General features: G+C 38.1%; 1 protein-coding gene across 1 annotated transcript in view; it reads left to right on the top strand.

Annotated features, from left to right (window-relative positions):
- The window catches only part of LOC139943888 (ras-related protein Rab-40C-like), a 40408-nt gene that overhangs the window by 5137 nt on the left and 20854 nt on the right, over positions 1-14417 (top strand). The window contains exon 3 of the mRNA XM_071940768.1: positions 14096-14156. Coding sequence (XP_071796869.1) covers positions 14096-14156 — 61 coding nt within the window. The remainder of the gene's footprint in view (positions 1-14095; positions 14157-14417) is intronic.

Raw genomic sequence — 14417 nt, 5'->3', positions numbered from 1 at the left:
GATGAAGATTTCCTTCCATGAATTTGCTGTGAATCCACATCTTTCTCTAATTTTTTTGTCATGTCAGAATATATTTTGATACATCAATTCTGCATTGTACAATGGTGTGCTCCATGGCTTTATCATCTGTACTGAAGTGTAGTCGCACGTATTGAATTCCCTGTATCACTACTCAATAAATAAAGAAAGGAACAAACACAAATGTCATGCACTTTCTGTGTGGATAAGACTCAGCGGTTAATTTAAAAACATCTGACACAGATCGAGAAGGGGTACAGGAGGAAAAAAAGCTCAGTTGAGGATGTTGTCGCCACCGTTTCACGTCTTGGTCACATCTTAAAGAGGTGCTCAATATAGTGATGCGGTTACATTGAGACGGAGACAAGGGAGGAGTGGAGACAGACAGTGTGGAACCGGTGTAATGGACACCGGCTGTATTGGACATGTCCGTAAAACCCCCTGAGCCTTCAGAGGAGACTTTGAGATGAAACGCTGGATGGTTCCCTCATTGCTGACGGGGAAAAAGAGGATTGAGATGAAGTTTGATGTGGAGTGGTTTGGCCTAATTGCTTGGTTTAGGTTGATTTTGACTTCTTCTTGTTTTCCGCTTGAAGTGAACTGTGCTTGGAAGAGTCACTGGACTTTGTCCAACGGTCAATGGGGTGAAGAGAAGCTGTTGTCTTTTAGTGTTTGGCAAATACATGTTTACATTGAACGCATTGATTGGTTTTGTTCATTAAATTGGTTTAATTATGGGCATAAAAATTTGATTACTGTTGAGACCGTCTTTATCTCAATTAAAGATGGACTACATACTCCAGTTAGCTAAGCTGCCTAAATTTGATCTAATTTTACCCCTCATGTATTCTGACTGTACTCCGTAGATGGAGACAGAGTGTGTGTTATTCTTCTACGTAGCAACCTAATCCAGGGATGTGAACTTAATGAGATTTAGATATTGATTCTTAGTCCGTGCATTAATATTATTCCCCATCCAGTTGGTCGGAGTACAGATGGCTATAGGAGCTAACGGCCCATTTGTCATTATTAAAAACTCATCTACATACTACATAGCGCTTAAGTACAGCTCTTTGACTTTGTTAGACACTAATGGAGTAATTATACCATTAAAGGTGATCAACATGTTTGGCAATAATTTCCAATGATGCTTTTTGTTGATTACAGTCATGACAGTCAAAATGAGAAAACTAGCTTTTGAACATTTCAGATTCATTTGAATACTTTGCCAAATTATATGAAAATATGCAATGAGCAATAAGTCCGCAAATTACCTGTTAGAACTGTTGTAACAAACATTTTTAAAATAGCGCATTTTAAAGTTTAACTAATAAGCTACTTTTTGTAAAGGAAACTGGGTAAACTTTCTGAGCAGTTTTCCTTGAGGTTTACATCTTAATATTGAGAATAAAAAGTTAAAACCCTTAAATAATCCCTTGCAGATTTCCATGTTTCATCATAATCTTGGGAACAAATATACCGACATGTCAAAATTTAGGGAGACAGCCAACATAGGGTTACACAACCTACATTTACAGCTTACTATAGCTCCATGGTAGGCACTGGCACATAAATCCAGAGGTTGTTTGTTCAAATCCACTCTTGTTTTAAATTTGTGAAAATTTATGGCAATCTGCTGCTCAGCTTTTTGGAGCAAGGGCAGTTTTATAATACATACTGTGCATTGTACACAAAGACTTGGGGTTTGGGTACAAAGAGGGAGAAGTAATTACTTTAAAATTGATGTCCGTAAAGACTATTGGTTTACACTGTAGACCTTTGTTCCTGTGCACCAGTCTTGCCACCTTGCACTGTGACAGCATGCAGTATCACTACACACCTCATTCACACTCAGCACATGTCTGCATGTAGGGTCCCTGTGTTGACCTCAATGATGATAAATCCTCACCATGTCACATAGATTGACCCCTGTTGACCTCACTGTATGACATCTTGTCATGGTTGCATGGATACCACAAGATGGTGGCCATTCAAAATAAACAGGTTGGGTACCGGGGATAGGTTTCTCCATGGTTAGGATACATGATCCTGGATTCCAGTGAGTACTACGTGTTAAAAATCTAATAATAATAGACAGGGAGCCATTTGTACAACAGTAGACAGACCTGTTTTGAGCTACTGAAATTTTTAATGGGAGACTTTCGGGACGCTTGGTGGCAGCAGACTTACCAGGTAAAATCCATTGTTCTCGGTCATGTGCGCACACTCAGATCTACGTAAACAATTGAAATTTACCTTGTAAGTCTGCTGCCACCTAGCGTCCCAAAGTCTCCCATTGTTGTGTGTACATGCACATGACTACCTCAAGTACGTAAGTAATTTGAACACATTTTGATCGTGAAACAAGATAATTAATATTACAGCCATGGAGTTTCGAGGACATTCGTCATGAGCAAAAACTTGTAATCGCAACTTGAACATCAAAGTGGTAACCTAAAAAACATCAAACAGTTTCAACTCGTACATACCATGCATACAGTACCAAGCCTAAATAGGCCTAAAATACTCAGTATACATGTACATGGCATAGGCTACTTACTGTAGGGAATTCACCAGCGACCGATTGCTGTGTGGTTTTTGTGCATTGAACAGTAAAGTAGAATCGTTTGTTTTTACAGTGAAACCACAATCCCCTTTTCATTGGCTACACTGCTTTAAATGGCCTTGCCTTAGGCACGTTATTAAACATCAAATAAAATTCACAGGATCTTGTTTTAATCATAATAAATCAATATACCGTGACAAGTTCAGCAAACTGTTTTATTTCATGCAAGCTGGTGACATCCCGTATTTATTATATAAACAAAAATAGAAAACGTAGATCTATTTCACTGCAACGGAGTTGAATGTCATTTTGTTTGACAGCGGAATTGTTGAAGAGGTATTAATTTGCAATTTATTTGTTTTAGTTTTTGTTATTGATCAGTGAAGGGTGGTTGTTTTATAGGTCTGCTCACCAGTTTGAGCATCCAATGCCATGGATTGCCTGTCATAGAGGGTTAATCATTGTGCACATAATCAGGCCTTGAATTTCGCTCTTGAAAGGGCAAAGCAATTTTATTATCTCGACAAATTTTGAACCATTCTTGCTCTAAAAAAAAACATTAAGAATGTACATTGTGGTATATTTAGATGAACAGGCCTTGATGGGGCATAGCAGTGATCATTCTTTCACAAGGGGCACTTATGGAAAATTTAAATTTATATTGGAACTTTATAGCAAAGGGCACCTGAGCAAAACCACAGGGCACCAAAGCATTTGTGGTACAGTACATTGCATTCAATTTTCAATTATTTCTGTCATAACAGAATAGACCATGTGAAATCTTGGGTGTACAATGTATATTCAAACATTCATGCTTTATTGTTTGTGAATGAAACAAAATCACAGGATTTACCTTTTTGAAAACTTTGTTGGTTGTGTGGGTAAAACAATGAGCGCTGGACGCAATGTTTGGACTAGTCTGGTACTATGTACGTACCTCTAGACTAAGTAATGAGGTTTAGTGGATTGCTGTGCAAATAATATTCTTTATCCCTGATGCAAAATTAACTTTAAAAAAAAGTCTTTGCTTTCTATTTAAACAGTCCTCTATTTACTAACAGTGGTTTATAATTACATTAAGGATTTGCTCATTAAGTCCATTGCATAATTGACATCACAATTAAATCATCAAGGTTTTAAGGTTGATTAATTATGCAAATGGTTCTTTGACAATGAATGCTCCATGCGTTCAATCCAAGTGGTATAGTACATGGTCAAGCTCCCAGGGCTGTATGCTTCGTTTTTGAAAGGGCAAGGGCACCAAGGCAATTACTCTCTGGAAAAGGGCACCCTATGAGGAAAGTGTAAATTTCCACTGGAGCATTTCAAGGGCACCAAGGCAATGACAAGGGGCAATGGAGGCAATTGCCTCCGTTGCCTCCGTGAAGTATCAGGCCTGAGCTCCGTTAAGTAAACATAATATTAGTTGAGTAGAAATATGGATCATGCAAATTACTGCACGATTTTCAGATTCTAATGTCAGACCAGAGCATTTATACATTTTATGCTATTACTCCTACAAGCATGCTTCTTCTTTGAAAGAGCAAGGGCACCAAGGCATGTTTTCTTTGGTAAAGGACACCCTATGAAGAAATTGTAAATTTCTACTGTCAGAGCATTTAAAGGGCACAAAGGCAATGACCAGGGGCATGGAGGCAATCGCCTCCGTTGCCTCCGTGAAGCGTCAGGCCTGCTGTAATGTTGATCAGTACGCAAAGTATTCATGGTACCTGCAACAGTAATCCTGCTGGCTGAATGACAGTTAAAATACATGAGGACCAGTCAGAATTCTCTTCAAGTGGTCTGGCTGGCTAGTTCAATGTTAAAAAGCATTCCTACTATAGACCCTTTGCGCAACGCAGAACGCTCCTAAAGCAACTTTCCATTCACCATGACAGGGGTCAAAGTAACACTTTTGGAGGTGCTAAACACACGTATTTTGCATGACTGTGTAAACAACGAGTGACCTTTGGTGAATATTTCTGATCAATTAGAGGCACTATGACGAGCGCCTCCAATTGATCAGAAAGTTTCACCAAAGGTCACTCGTTGTTTGTACAGTCATGCAAAATATGTGTGTCAGCACCCCCACAAGCGTGACCTTGACCCCAGTCATGGCGGATGGAAAGTTGCTTTAGGAAATGCGTTCCGCATTGTGCAAAGGGTCTTTACATGAAAAATATGAGATGTAGACTAGAGAAAAAGCTGGCAGACTAGTGAAAGGACAAGTTGAAATTAATGTATCGTATGTGCATACTTAACTCTTTGTGTGTACTGTACACATTTGTTCGTTCGTTCGTTCATTCGTTCGTTTATTTGTTGTTCCTTCGTTCCTTAATTTTGTTTGTTGACGTACGTATGAAGATGGAGAAGAGCCCTTGACCAGGAAAGTTACTCATACATATTCGCTTTCAAGAAAGCAGTTCAAGGTCTTTAAAACTCTTACATTGTAGCTCCATGATCTTACTTACATTACACACATAGTGTGCATGTTTGGTTTGCTTTGATAATTTACTTTTTGAAGTCAGCATGAAGGGCTGATTTGTTACGCCTCGTTGCCCCTTCATCAAAACATCCATAATCATACAAATTATTATATCGAGGAGTGCACACATTGTACATGAGGTGCCATTTCCAGACTGAAAACGGCTCACCCTGCTCAAATTTATGCAATTCCAGGTTGCTCAACAAGCCAAATTTTAAAATGCTTACAAATTTAAAGTACAAGTATAATTATGACATACTACGTTCGGTTTGTGAACATATATCAATGGGTCTTTGTATGCAACATTTTGTCTGTAGTGTGTACCTTAATGTACTGTACTGTGTATTACAAGTGGTTGACGCACCATGCACTTAAACTTACGCATACATGCACATGGCATAGTGTAGGAGTGTAAACGTGCATACAGAATTTCAATTTAATCCATGTCCAAGCACATTTAAAGAACAATAGAGGGCATAAATTTCCAGGATGCGCTACCCTTCCCGATCTCGTTTCATACATTCTACTCGGTTCTATGAATTTTAAGTGTACAATTATGACTCATTATGAATGAATTAGAGCTCCATGGTACAGGGCTTGTGGAAGCTGTGGGACGTATATTTAGAAGTCAGTTTCACCCATAATATTTTGCCTGACAGATGTAATATGATAATGTTTGTTTGGAGAATCCACAGGAGAGTACGGAGGCACCTTGGCATTGTGGTACTGTAAACGGCATTGTACTGTATAGTACACATGTTTTTGTTTTATGGCTGTGACTGTGAGTTAGTGGTCTCGCCAGATGTTATTTTATGAGTTGCAGTGAATTACTTGATTGGCCCATTGAGGTTCTTGTTTGGCTTGCTGACATGATCAGGGCCCAATTTCATGGCTCTGCTTACCGCAGAATTCTGCGCTTACACAATCACGATTCACCGCTTATACGTGCAAACGCCGGATTTCTGCGCTAGCCTTGTTGTGTAGTGTAAGTGTATAATGCCTAGAAACGTGGAGTATGCACGCGCAGAAGCCAAAATTCCCTGCTAACCTGTGAAATACGCCTGCTGTAAGCACAGAATTCCCTGCTTCCATAAGCATCGATTCCTTGCTTACTGTAAGCAGAGCCATGAAATTGGCAGAGCCATGGAATTGTGCTTACATGTGAACTCATGCGAACTCCACATTTTGTGCTTATATTACACAGCTACAATGTAGTGCAGAAATTTGGTGCTTGCCCTGTTTGGCGAACAATGATGATGATCGCAATCGTAGAATTCAGCAGTAAGCAGAGCTATGAAATTAGGCCCAGCACCTGTTTAGGATTTAGCTTTGTCACATTTGCACTGTGCGCCTGCACATTGTATTGTTGTACATTTTGTTTTGTTTGTTTTTAAGGAAAGTGTCGGTGTTATTGTAACAATATAGGAACAAATGCACTGGAAACGAACATTTAATTGGTGTTTTTCTTCAATTAGCTCTTATGAGTCATTTTTATGGCTTCTCTGACCACTGACCTATACGGTGAGTCCGCAACTGTCTTGTTGTATTAACGGTTGTGTAGTTTACACAGGAGACTACTCAGCAGGTTCTCTAGTACAATACAAGTTTGTTGTGTAGTAGGCCTACTATTTCAACTTGAGTATAGTGCATAATCTACAGCTGGAATATTTCACTATCCAGTACAGTTTATCTATAGAGTTAGGCGTGTGTATGAAAAACACACACATTACGATGTCAGTGACATGGCTGGAGTTGAGTGTAGAGAGAGGATATTTGAGACATCACTCTTAAGTGGATAGTAAACCTCTTAGAATTTTCTCTCAACTCATCTAGGTCCAATTGCATGGCTGTCTGTACTGCCAATTTCTACGCTTGCAATAACTATTCTTCACTTGCACTTGCAGGGCAAGCGCCAAAGTTCTCTGCATACATGTACACATGTAGGTGTTAAAGTGAAGAATGCCTTGTTCAATGTAGAACATTGATGTAATACAAGCAATATGTCCCTGCTCTTCCTATGAAATAAGTGATGAATACCCTGTTTCTTCACGGTGCCAATTACATGTATTGCAATGGTATTAAAGCAGAGCCATGAATTTTGTATTATTATTATCTTTTCAACCTCAACTAAACAATTTAACAAAATAATATAACAAAAATGCAATATGGCAAAATAGAAACAACAAAGCTTTTACACAATTACAGGCCCAGCCCTAAACTACAATGAACTGTTGATATGACTGAAATTATGATGGCACGAGGGCAGCTAGAACAATTAAAGATGAGGGAGCAAGCGAGTACAACAATTCAATCTTGGAAGGACACAAGAAAAATACCAAACAAAAGGACAAAACATTACAATGTGGGTGAGGGAAAACAAAATTAAACTAAATCCCTAATTCAGTCTAGAACGTTTGTAACGGTTTTTCTCTGCAAGCTACTGGATCTCAGTTTTAACCTGTCAAAAATCTCTGATTCACATAAGCACTACATCTGAGCAGTGTTATCATTGTTTACTGTACTACTGTGTGGGCGAGCAAAGTGTTGTTTGCATGAGTGGTGAAAAGATTGTCCTGCAAGTACATTAGACCCAGTAACTGGGGCGCTGTATTCCGTTTTTCAAATTTTGACATTATCTATGTAAAAATTCCAAAAAGGGAACACAGCGCCCCAGTTACTGGGTCTAGTCCTACATCCTTATTTGAACAATTGTAACGTCATTAGGGGCAGACTACTACATGTACTTGATAGCACTGAACTGCTTTTGAAACCACACAAAAGCAGCTTTTTAGAAGCACAATAAATTAATGCTTCCAATAAAAAGGTTACCAGCCAACTAAATCACATTTTTTTTTATATCATAATTTTTTGTGCTAAAGCCAGCTCTATGAAATTAAATCCAAGTTCCTAAAACTGATTCCACTATAATGTAGGATTAATCTCACCTCGTGAGAAGGTTTGTTCAGAATCAAAATTGTTTTATATCAATGTGAAAACATAACTATAAAGTACCACTAAAATGCTGTAACACCTTCGACTGAACTCATAAACACTACCATTAAAGTTTGAGCATGGAGGTAGGATTGAGAGAGTAAAAAAAAACATCACTCCAACCATGGAGCTAGGTCCTAGCTCTATGGTCCAATCGTGTTAAAAACAAACAAGTCAGACCTTCTCCTGCATGGAGGCCATTTGTCATTCCAATTTTTCACGAGGCCCTATTTACACTGTGTACCTGTTTATGTGTTGAAATACTCCTGTGGATCATGACATGTTATGTTTATGAGTAATCATACCCCAAGGGCTCCCTCTACCAGGCCTGATCATAATAATGTAATCGTAGTACGGTGCCGGTAATCAAGTTACTTCATACAGCCGTGTGTCTCTTACTGAAAATCCCTTCCATTTGAATCACTGTATTCATTGGCGGCAGGTAGTAGCCCTACATGGTTTGTTTTGACGTTATTGGGTTATGTGGGGGTGGGGTGCAGACAAGCTTGCAAATTAAGAACAACCATGCTTCATTCATGACTGTGAGATCTTGTACACTGTTCAAATAAGTATATTTAAAGGGATGTACATGATGCCTTTGGTAATTGCTCCAAAAAATAACAACCATAACAACTTAGAGATGTTAAATTTGCTTTGTGGATAAAGAATGTTAATTTTAGTCTAACCCTACACTGATGTGTGTTACAAGCGCTTTAAACTTTAAAAAGAGTAGAAAGCTGTTGATAATTACAAGACATTGTTAGAAAAGACACCCTTCAATCAGATGTTCTTTTAGAGAAAGGGGTAGTTTTATTTAGTCTGAGAAAGGCTTAGGCCTACAGTTCTCAAGCATCTAAACACAATTCTTTGCAACAAGGTTTTTTTTCTTTCATTATTTCCTTGCAACATTGATGACAAGTTGAACCAAAATTTACATTGGTTTGCTATTTATGCTTCGGTTGGGATGTAACACCAAATGAGGATACTGGTCTTTGATTTGGACATTTACCAAAATTATACCCTGCCTTTAATATCTGTATGTGTGTCAAGTGCACGGTAGTAAAGGTGTTACCATCAAGTGGTATGTAATGCAAATTGTGATTGTGTATTTCACTGTTAATTGACACACTTTCTTTTTTAAAGCCTTCTTATTGTACCATATAACTAGCTAAATGGATATCTTAATATTATGAATACATAAAATACCGAAACAAAGTTTCTGACACATCCCGTTTTGTTTACACTATGTACTATGACCATGCATAATGTACATCATTGTGTGTTTTAATATAAAGCACACATGATATGATTACATTTAAAGGGATGCTGCAGTGAATTAAAAACCTCAATAAAATGTGTTTTGTTTTTTCCTCGACATATCTCACTTGCGTAATTAGCGAATAAGTCATGCCCCCCCCCTCTTTTTTGGATTGTTACCGCCCCCCTACTATCGACGTCACGTGGGGAATTCAAACATATCGTCGGCAAAAAGAGTTTGGTGCCTAACTACACGCGCCTAGGTACCAGGCCACACAGTGCACATGTCTCTATATGCACACAGCCAGGGGGCCTGACGGCTCGGGTTCCCGACATGACGTCCTGTTTATGCGCCTTTTAGGGGCGGGGTGGGTTCCCCTTATCTCTTAAAAACCATTTTTAAAATACTTGCGCATTTAATAAAAAATAATAATAAATATTTCAGGTTTAAAAAGTCATGTTTAATTGTTTAAATTGATTTTAAAAAACACTGCAGCCACCCTTTAATACACACAACAAAAAGTGTATACTTGTACTGCATGCTTGTTCATAACATAAAAATGGCTGAACAATTTACTCAAAAGAACAAAGCCAAATAGTCATTGTTGTTATTGTTTATTATTTACACTATTATTGGCTGTCTTTTTTTATTTGGCTATTTCAATTATTTATTTATTTCTGGGTGTTTTTTTTCACGATTGAGATAATTTTAAACTACTGCTTTTGAATAACTCCAACAGCAATTGCCAAACTGTCTCTTCAAATTATAAAACAACCTTGCTTACAGAGGGGTCAGTTTCCAAACTGCTTGAAAACTACTTGGCAATTAGAGGACCTGTTCCCTAGAACCCAAAGCTTGCTGCAAACAACCTTCATAGGAGTGGTGTCACTGACCAGATAACTAGTGGCGTGTACCATAGTACCATCATCTCAGGTTGATACTGCACTAGTGTAGCTCCTTCTCTTTTCATCCTTCACCTCTATGAGTTTCTTGTTATGATTTGTAAACTTGTCAATTAAAGGACCTGTTTCCTAGAACCCAATTAGAGAACCTGTTACCTAGAACCCAAAGCTTGCTACAAACAAAAACCTTTAATAGGAGTGGTGTCACTGACCAGATAACTAGTGGATTGTACCATAGTACCATCATCTCAGGTGGCTACTCTACTCTATTAAAGAGTAGCCTTCTCTTTTCATCCTTCACCTATGAGAGTTTCTAGTTATGATTTGTAAACTTGTCAATTAAAGGACCTGTTTCCTAGAACCCAATTAGAGGATCTGTTTCCTGGAACCCAAAGTATGCTACACACAAGAACCTTCATACATGTAGGAGTGGTGTCATTGACCAGAGATCTAGTGGTTTGTACCGTAGTACCATCATCTCAGGTTGATACTCTACTCTATTATTAAAGAGTAGCTTCTTCTCTTTTTATCCTTCACCTACATGTAGCCGTACATTTTTAGTTATTATGGATTAGCCTTCTTGTTCCATCCTAGCTCGTTGGGTAGTGATTGCTTTGTTTGTTTGTCCTCTTTCATCCCCGTGTCTCTACGTTCTGTTGTATTAACTTCAGTTGTTCAGAAGTCCATTTAGCTGTTGTTTTTAAAGGCATTTCTTTACAGTACTTTGTATATTGAGTATGTGTCCATGTTCCATGTTTGTCTCTATTTCATTGCGTCTCATATAATTATTATTTTAGTACAAACTAGTTCTTCTTTGTTCAATCGACCTTCTTTCTAATATATAAATTGAATTAAAGTGCTATTCACACTTTCTGTTTTCTTCAATGAGACTGGTTTTAGTTGCGGTGGGCTGACTTCCTGTTTGATACATTGATTTTTTGACAGTTTTTACTTGTACAAACATCCATTTCAGATTGTGTCCTTGCTGCACCTGCTTGCCCCTCTGAGTTAACCCCTGACCTCTGTCAATATTCCTACTGCACTTGAATATGTTATTACAACAAAAAGGTGGTTTGGCTTGTAATTGGCAAACTGACTGCACAGATCTGAAAAAACATACAGACATTTAACGATTGACATTTCATATTTTGTGTCGCCTGTTTTGGGTAGTTGAAAGTGAGTTGCTCCTGCCATATGTTACTGCAATCATAGCGTCAAGAGCTTTAGGGAAAATCTGGGCCCAATTTCATGGAGCTGCTAAGCAGAGAAAACTGCTGGGATATCAGTCTGGTTGACAGTCACATACAGCACTCTCGCTGGATACTTAGGATGAACATAAGCAAAGCCTGTCAAAGTAAAAATTGCAAAACAACTAAAAAAATACTTATTTTTTAGAAAAAATACTTATTTTTTAGTTTAATCAAATCTGTTTTTTAAAGACACTGGACACTATTGGTAATTGTCAAAGACTAGTCTTAACAGTTGCTGTATCTTAACATATGCATTTAATAACAAACCTTTTGAAAATTTGAGCTCAATCGGTCGTCAAAGTTGCGAGATATTAATGAAAGAAAAACACCCTTCGAGACCTCCAATTCTAAATCTGAGGTCTTGAAATAAAATTCGTGGAAAATTACTTCTTCTTGAAAACTACGTCACTTTAGAGGGAGCTGTTTCTCACAATGTTTTATACTATCAACCTCTCCCCTTTACTCGTAATAAAGAAAGGTTTTATGATAATAATTTTGTTGAGTAATTACCAAAAGTGTCCACTTCTTTTAAATGGAATAAGACATTCTTGAAAACAAAATTATCTGTAGCAATTTATTTTTTTCGATTTCAAAGCAATTTTAATTTACTTCCTTCTGCCCAGGTACATGTAGTAGTTAAAAAGCAAGACAGTTCTTTTCAGAATTTAGAATTCTCCCTAATTCCAATCTACTCTGCGGTAAAGCAAGACAAGTTCTCAAAATAACATAATCTACCTGTACCTAGCAAGTAGATACACACATGGTTTTTCTGGGGGAAAACTCAAATCTATAGCACCATGTCTTAAGTGCTGAACAGATTCACGATCACATTCACATTCATGATAACGACCATTAGGAGTCATCAAGCTGCCTCCAAGCCTTAAATCAAGTTCTTTAAGACTCCCAAGTCACTATTTCATTATTGAGTCGATATAAACATTATCATACATCACCGTTTGAAACCTCAGGGGTTTCTAAATGATAGTCACTAATCTTGATGTGCCCCGAGTCCCTCAGATCTTGCACCCATCTTTTACTCCATACCAATCCTCCTTCTCGCTCCTCATCCTCAAGAGATAAAAGCTGAGACTCTAATGACTGATAAATCATCTTCAGACATCAATTACCGGAGGGTGATCGTCAGGTCTTGTTTCTATAGTGGATTATGAATACGGTATCATTGTGGAATCAAGGAGCCATAGATTAAAACTGTCGAATAATGGAGATCGACGTTTTAATTAAGATGTCATTTTAAATCTTAAACTGGTGAGAAAGAGAAAGACAATGTAGTAAACTGTCCTTCCTCTATGGTAGTAACAAGTTCATTACCTCATCAATCAGGACAATGGCTCCGAGTTTGCTCTTCCAGTTGAAGTATTGGTTGGACCATAGTCCACCATTTTACATGGTTGGTGTGTGCCCAGCCCCCCTCATTATACTTCTTATTGTTAGCGATAGTACACAAAGGGAAGCAAATGTTAACAAGAAACGGGGGTTAACCTTTTTAAAAAGGATTAAAACTACAAACCTTCATGTTAATGTACATGTACCCAGGCCTGTCTAATTTTACAGAGGCTGCAGAGGCCTCTGTTTTCCCTGACTTGGCCTTGGTTTCCCTTTAAAAAAAAGTTCCCATAGACTTTCAAGATTTCCAAAGAAAAAATTGGCCCTTGGAAAATGAAAATGGCCTTGCCCTCTCAAAGATGATTGAAATTCCAGTCTGTACACACTGAGTGTTTGAAATCTGATGTCAATGACACTGCCTTCCTTTTGCGCTAATCAGCACTTGTCGTGTTTTGGGGTCTGTTCCCCTCTCACTAAAGCAATGTAGATTCACAAGAAGCATAGATTCTGTGAAGCATAGAATTAAAGTTTACCTCTGTAAATAGACCCATTGCACAACGCGCACTTGCACGCACATCTCTTGTCCGCCATTTTGGGGGTCAAAGCATGCACAAAAGGATGGTACACGCACTTACATGCACATTGGTGTGTAAACACGTGTACCATCCTTTTGTACACATTTTGACCCCCAAAATGGCGAACAGGAGATGTGCGTTTATATCCGCTTAGCATTGTCCAACAGGTCTATTGACTATTGTTTGGGGGGTGGGGGACTTGAAGTAACTTTTTGTAGAAAAAGGGCGAAAACTTGTGGAGGATAAAGATGAAAAAATTATAAATTCCATGTCCGAAATGTGGACCACAGCTAGATTTCTTTATTCAAGTTATAGTCTCTTTCACACAACACAAATTTTTTGAGATACTCATAGAATTTGGTTAACCTTTCCATACTTGGTTTACTAAGCCTGGGAAACACATGGGAAATAGCTACCCCTGCTTGGTAGTAGGGTTAAAACTTGGAAGCAAGATAGCCCTGGCGTTAGCATGCTGAGTGTGCAGTAGGAAATGAACATGGGGTGGCATTGGGGTTACAATGTCCCATAAATTTATAGTGTGTTTTTTTTTTTTTTCCTTGGAATTGGCTCCGTAGTGTAAAAAGGGCCGAATGTTATGTGTTTTTTGTGGTACTTATATACCATAATTTATTCCCTACTTGTACACTGCATATTTTGTTTCTGTTTCTAAAAGCTGTTATAAATTCTTTAATTTTTTTTTTTACAGGAGTTGATCACAAAGTGACGACAATTCTCCTGGATGGTAAGAGAGTCAGACTAGAATTATGGTAAGTAAAGCATCATAGTCATCTTGTCTTCCTTCTTTATTTTATGCAAGTTCGCCCAAAACAAGGCTAAAAGCCACTCTAGTTAAAGGGCTACAAAGAAAAATACATCTATCATGGAGAAACTCATGTACGGTACATGTACATGTAGAATACACCTTCTGTGTTGCGGATACATTAATGTACCTTTAATTTTCTTTTTCCTGGCACAAAGCCAGTAGTCAAGTGGATGATATCTTACATTTAACATTGATATAACTGAAG

The sequence above is a fragment of the Asterias amurensis genome, chromosome 11 (assembly GCF_032118995.1).
Source record: "Asterias amurensis chromosome 11, ASM3211899v1".
Lineage (NCBI taxonomy): Eukaryota > Metazoa > Echinodermata > Asteroidea > Forcipulatida > Asteriidae > Asterias > Asterias amurensis.
The sequence above is the reverse complement of the archived record's forward strand: the minus strand, read 5'-3'. Positions and strand labels throughout refer to the sequence as shown.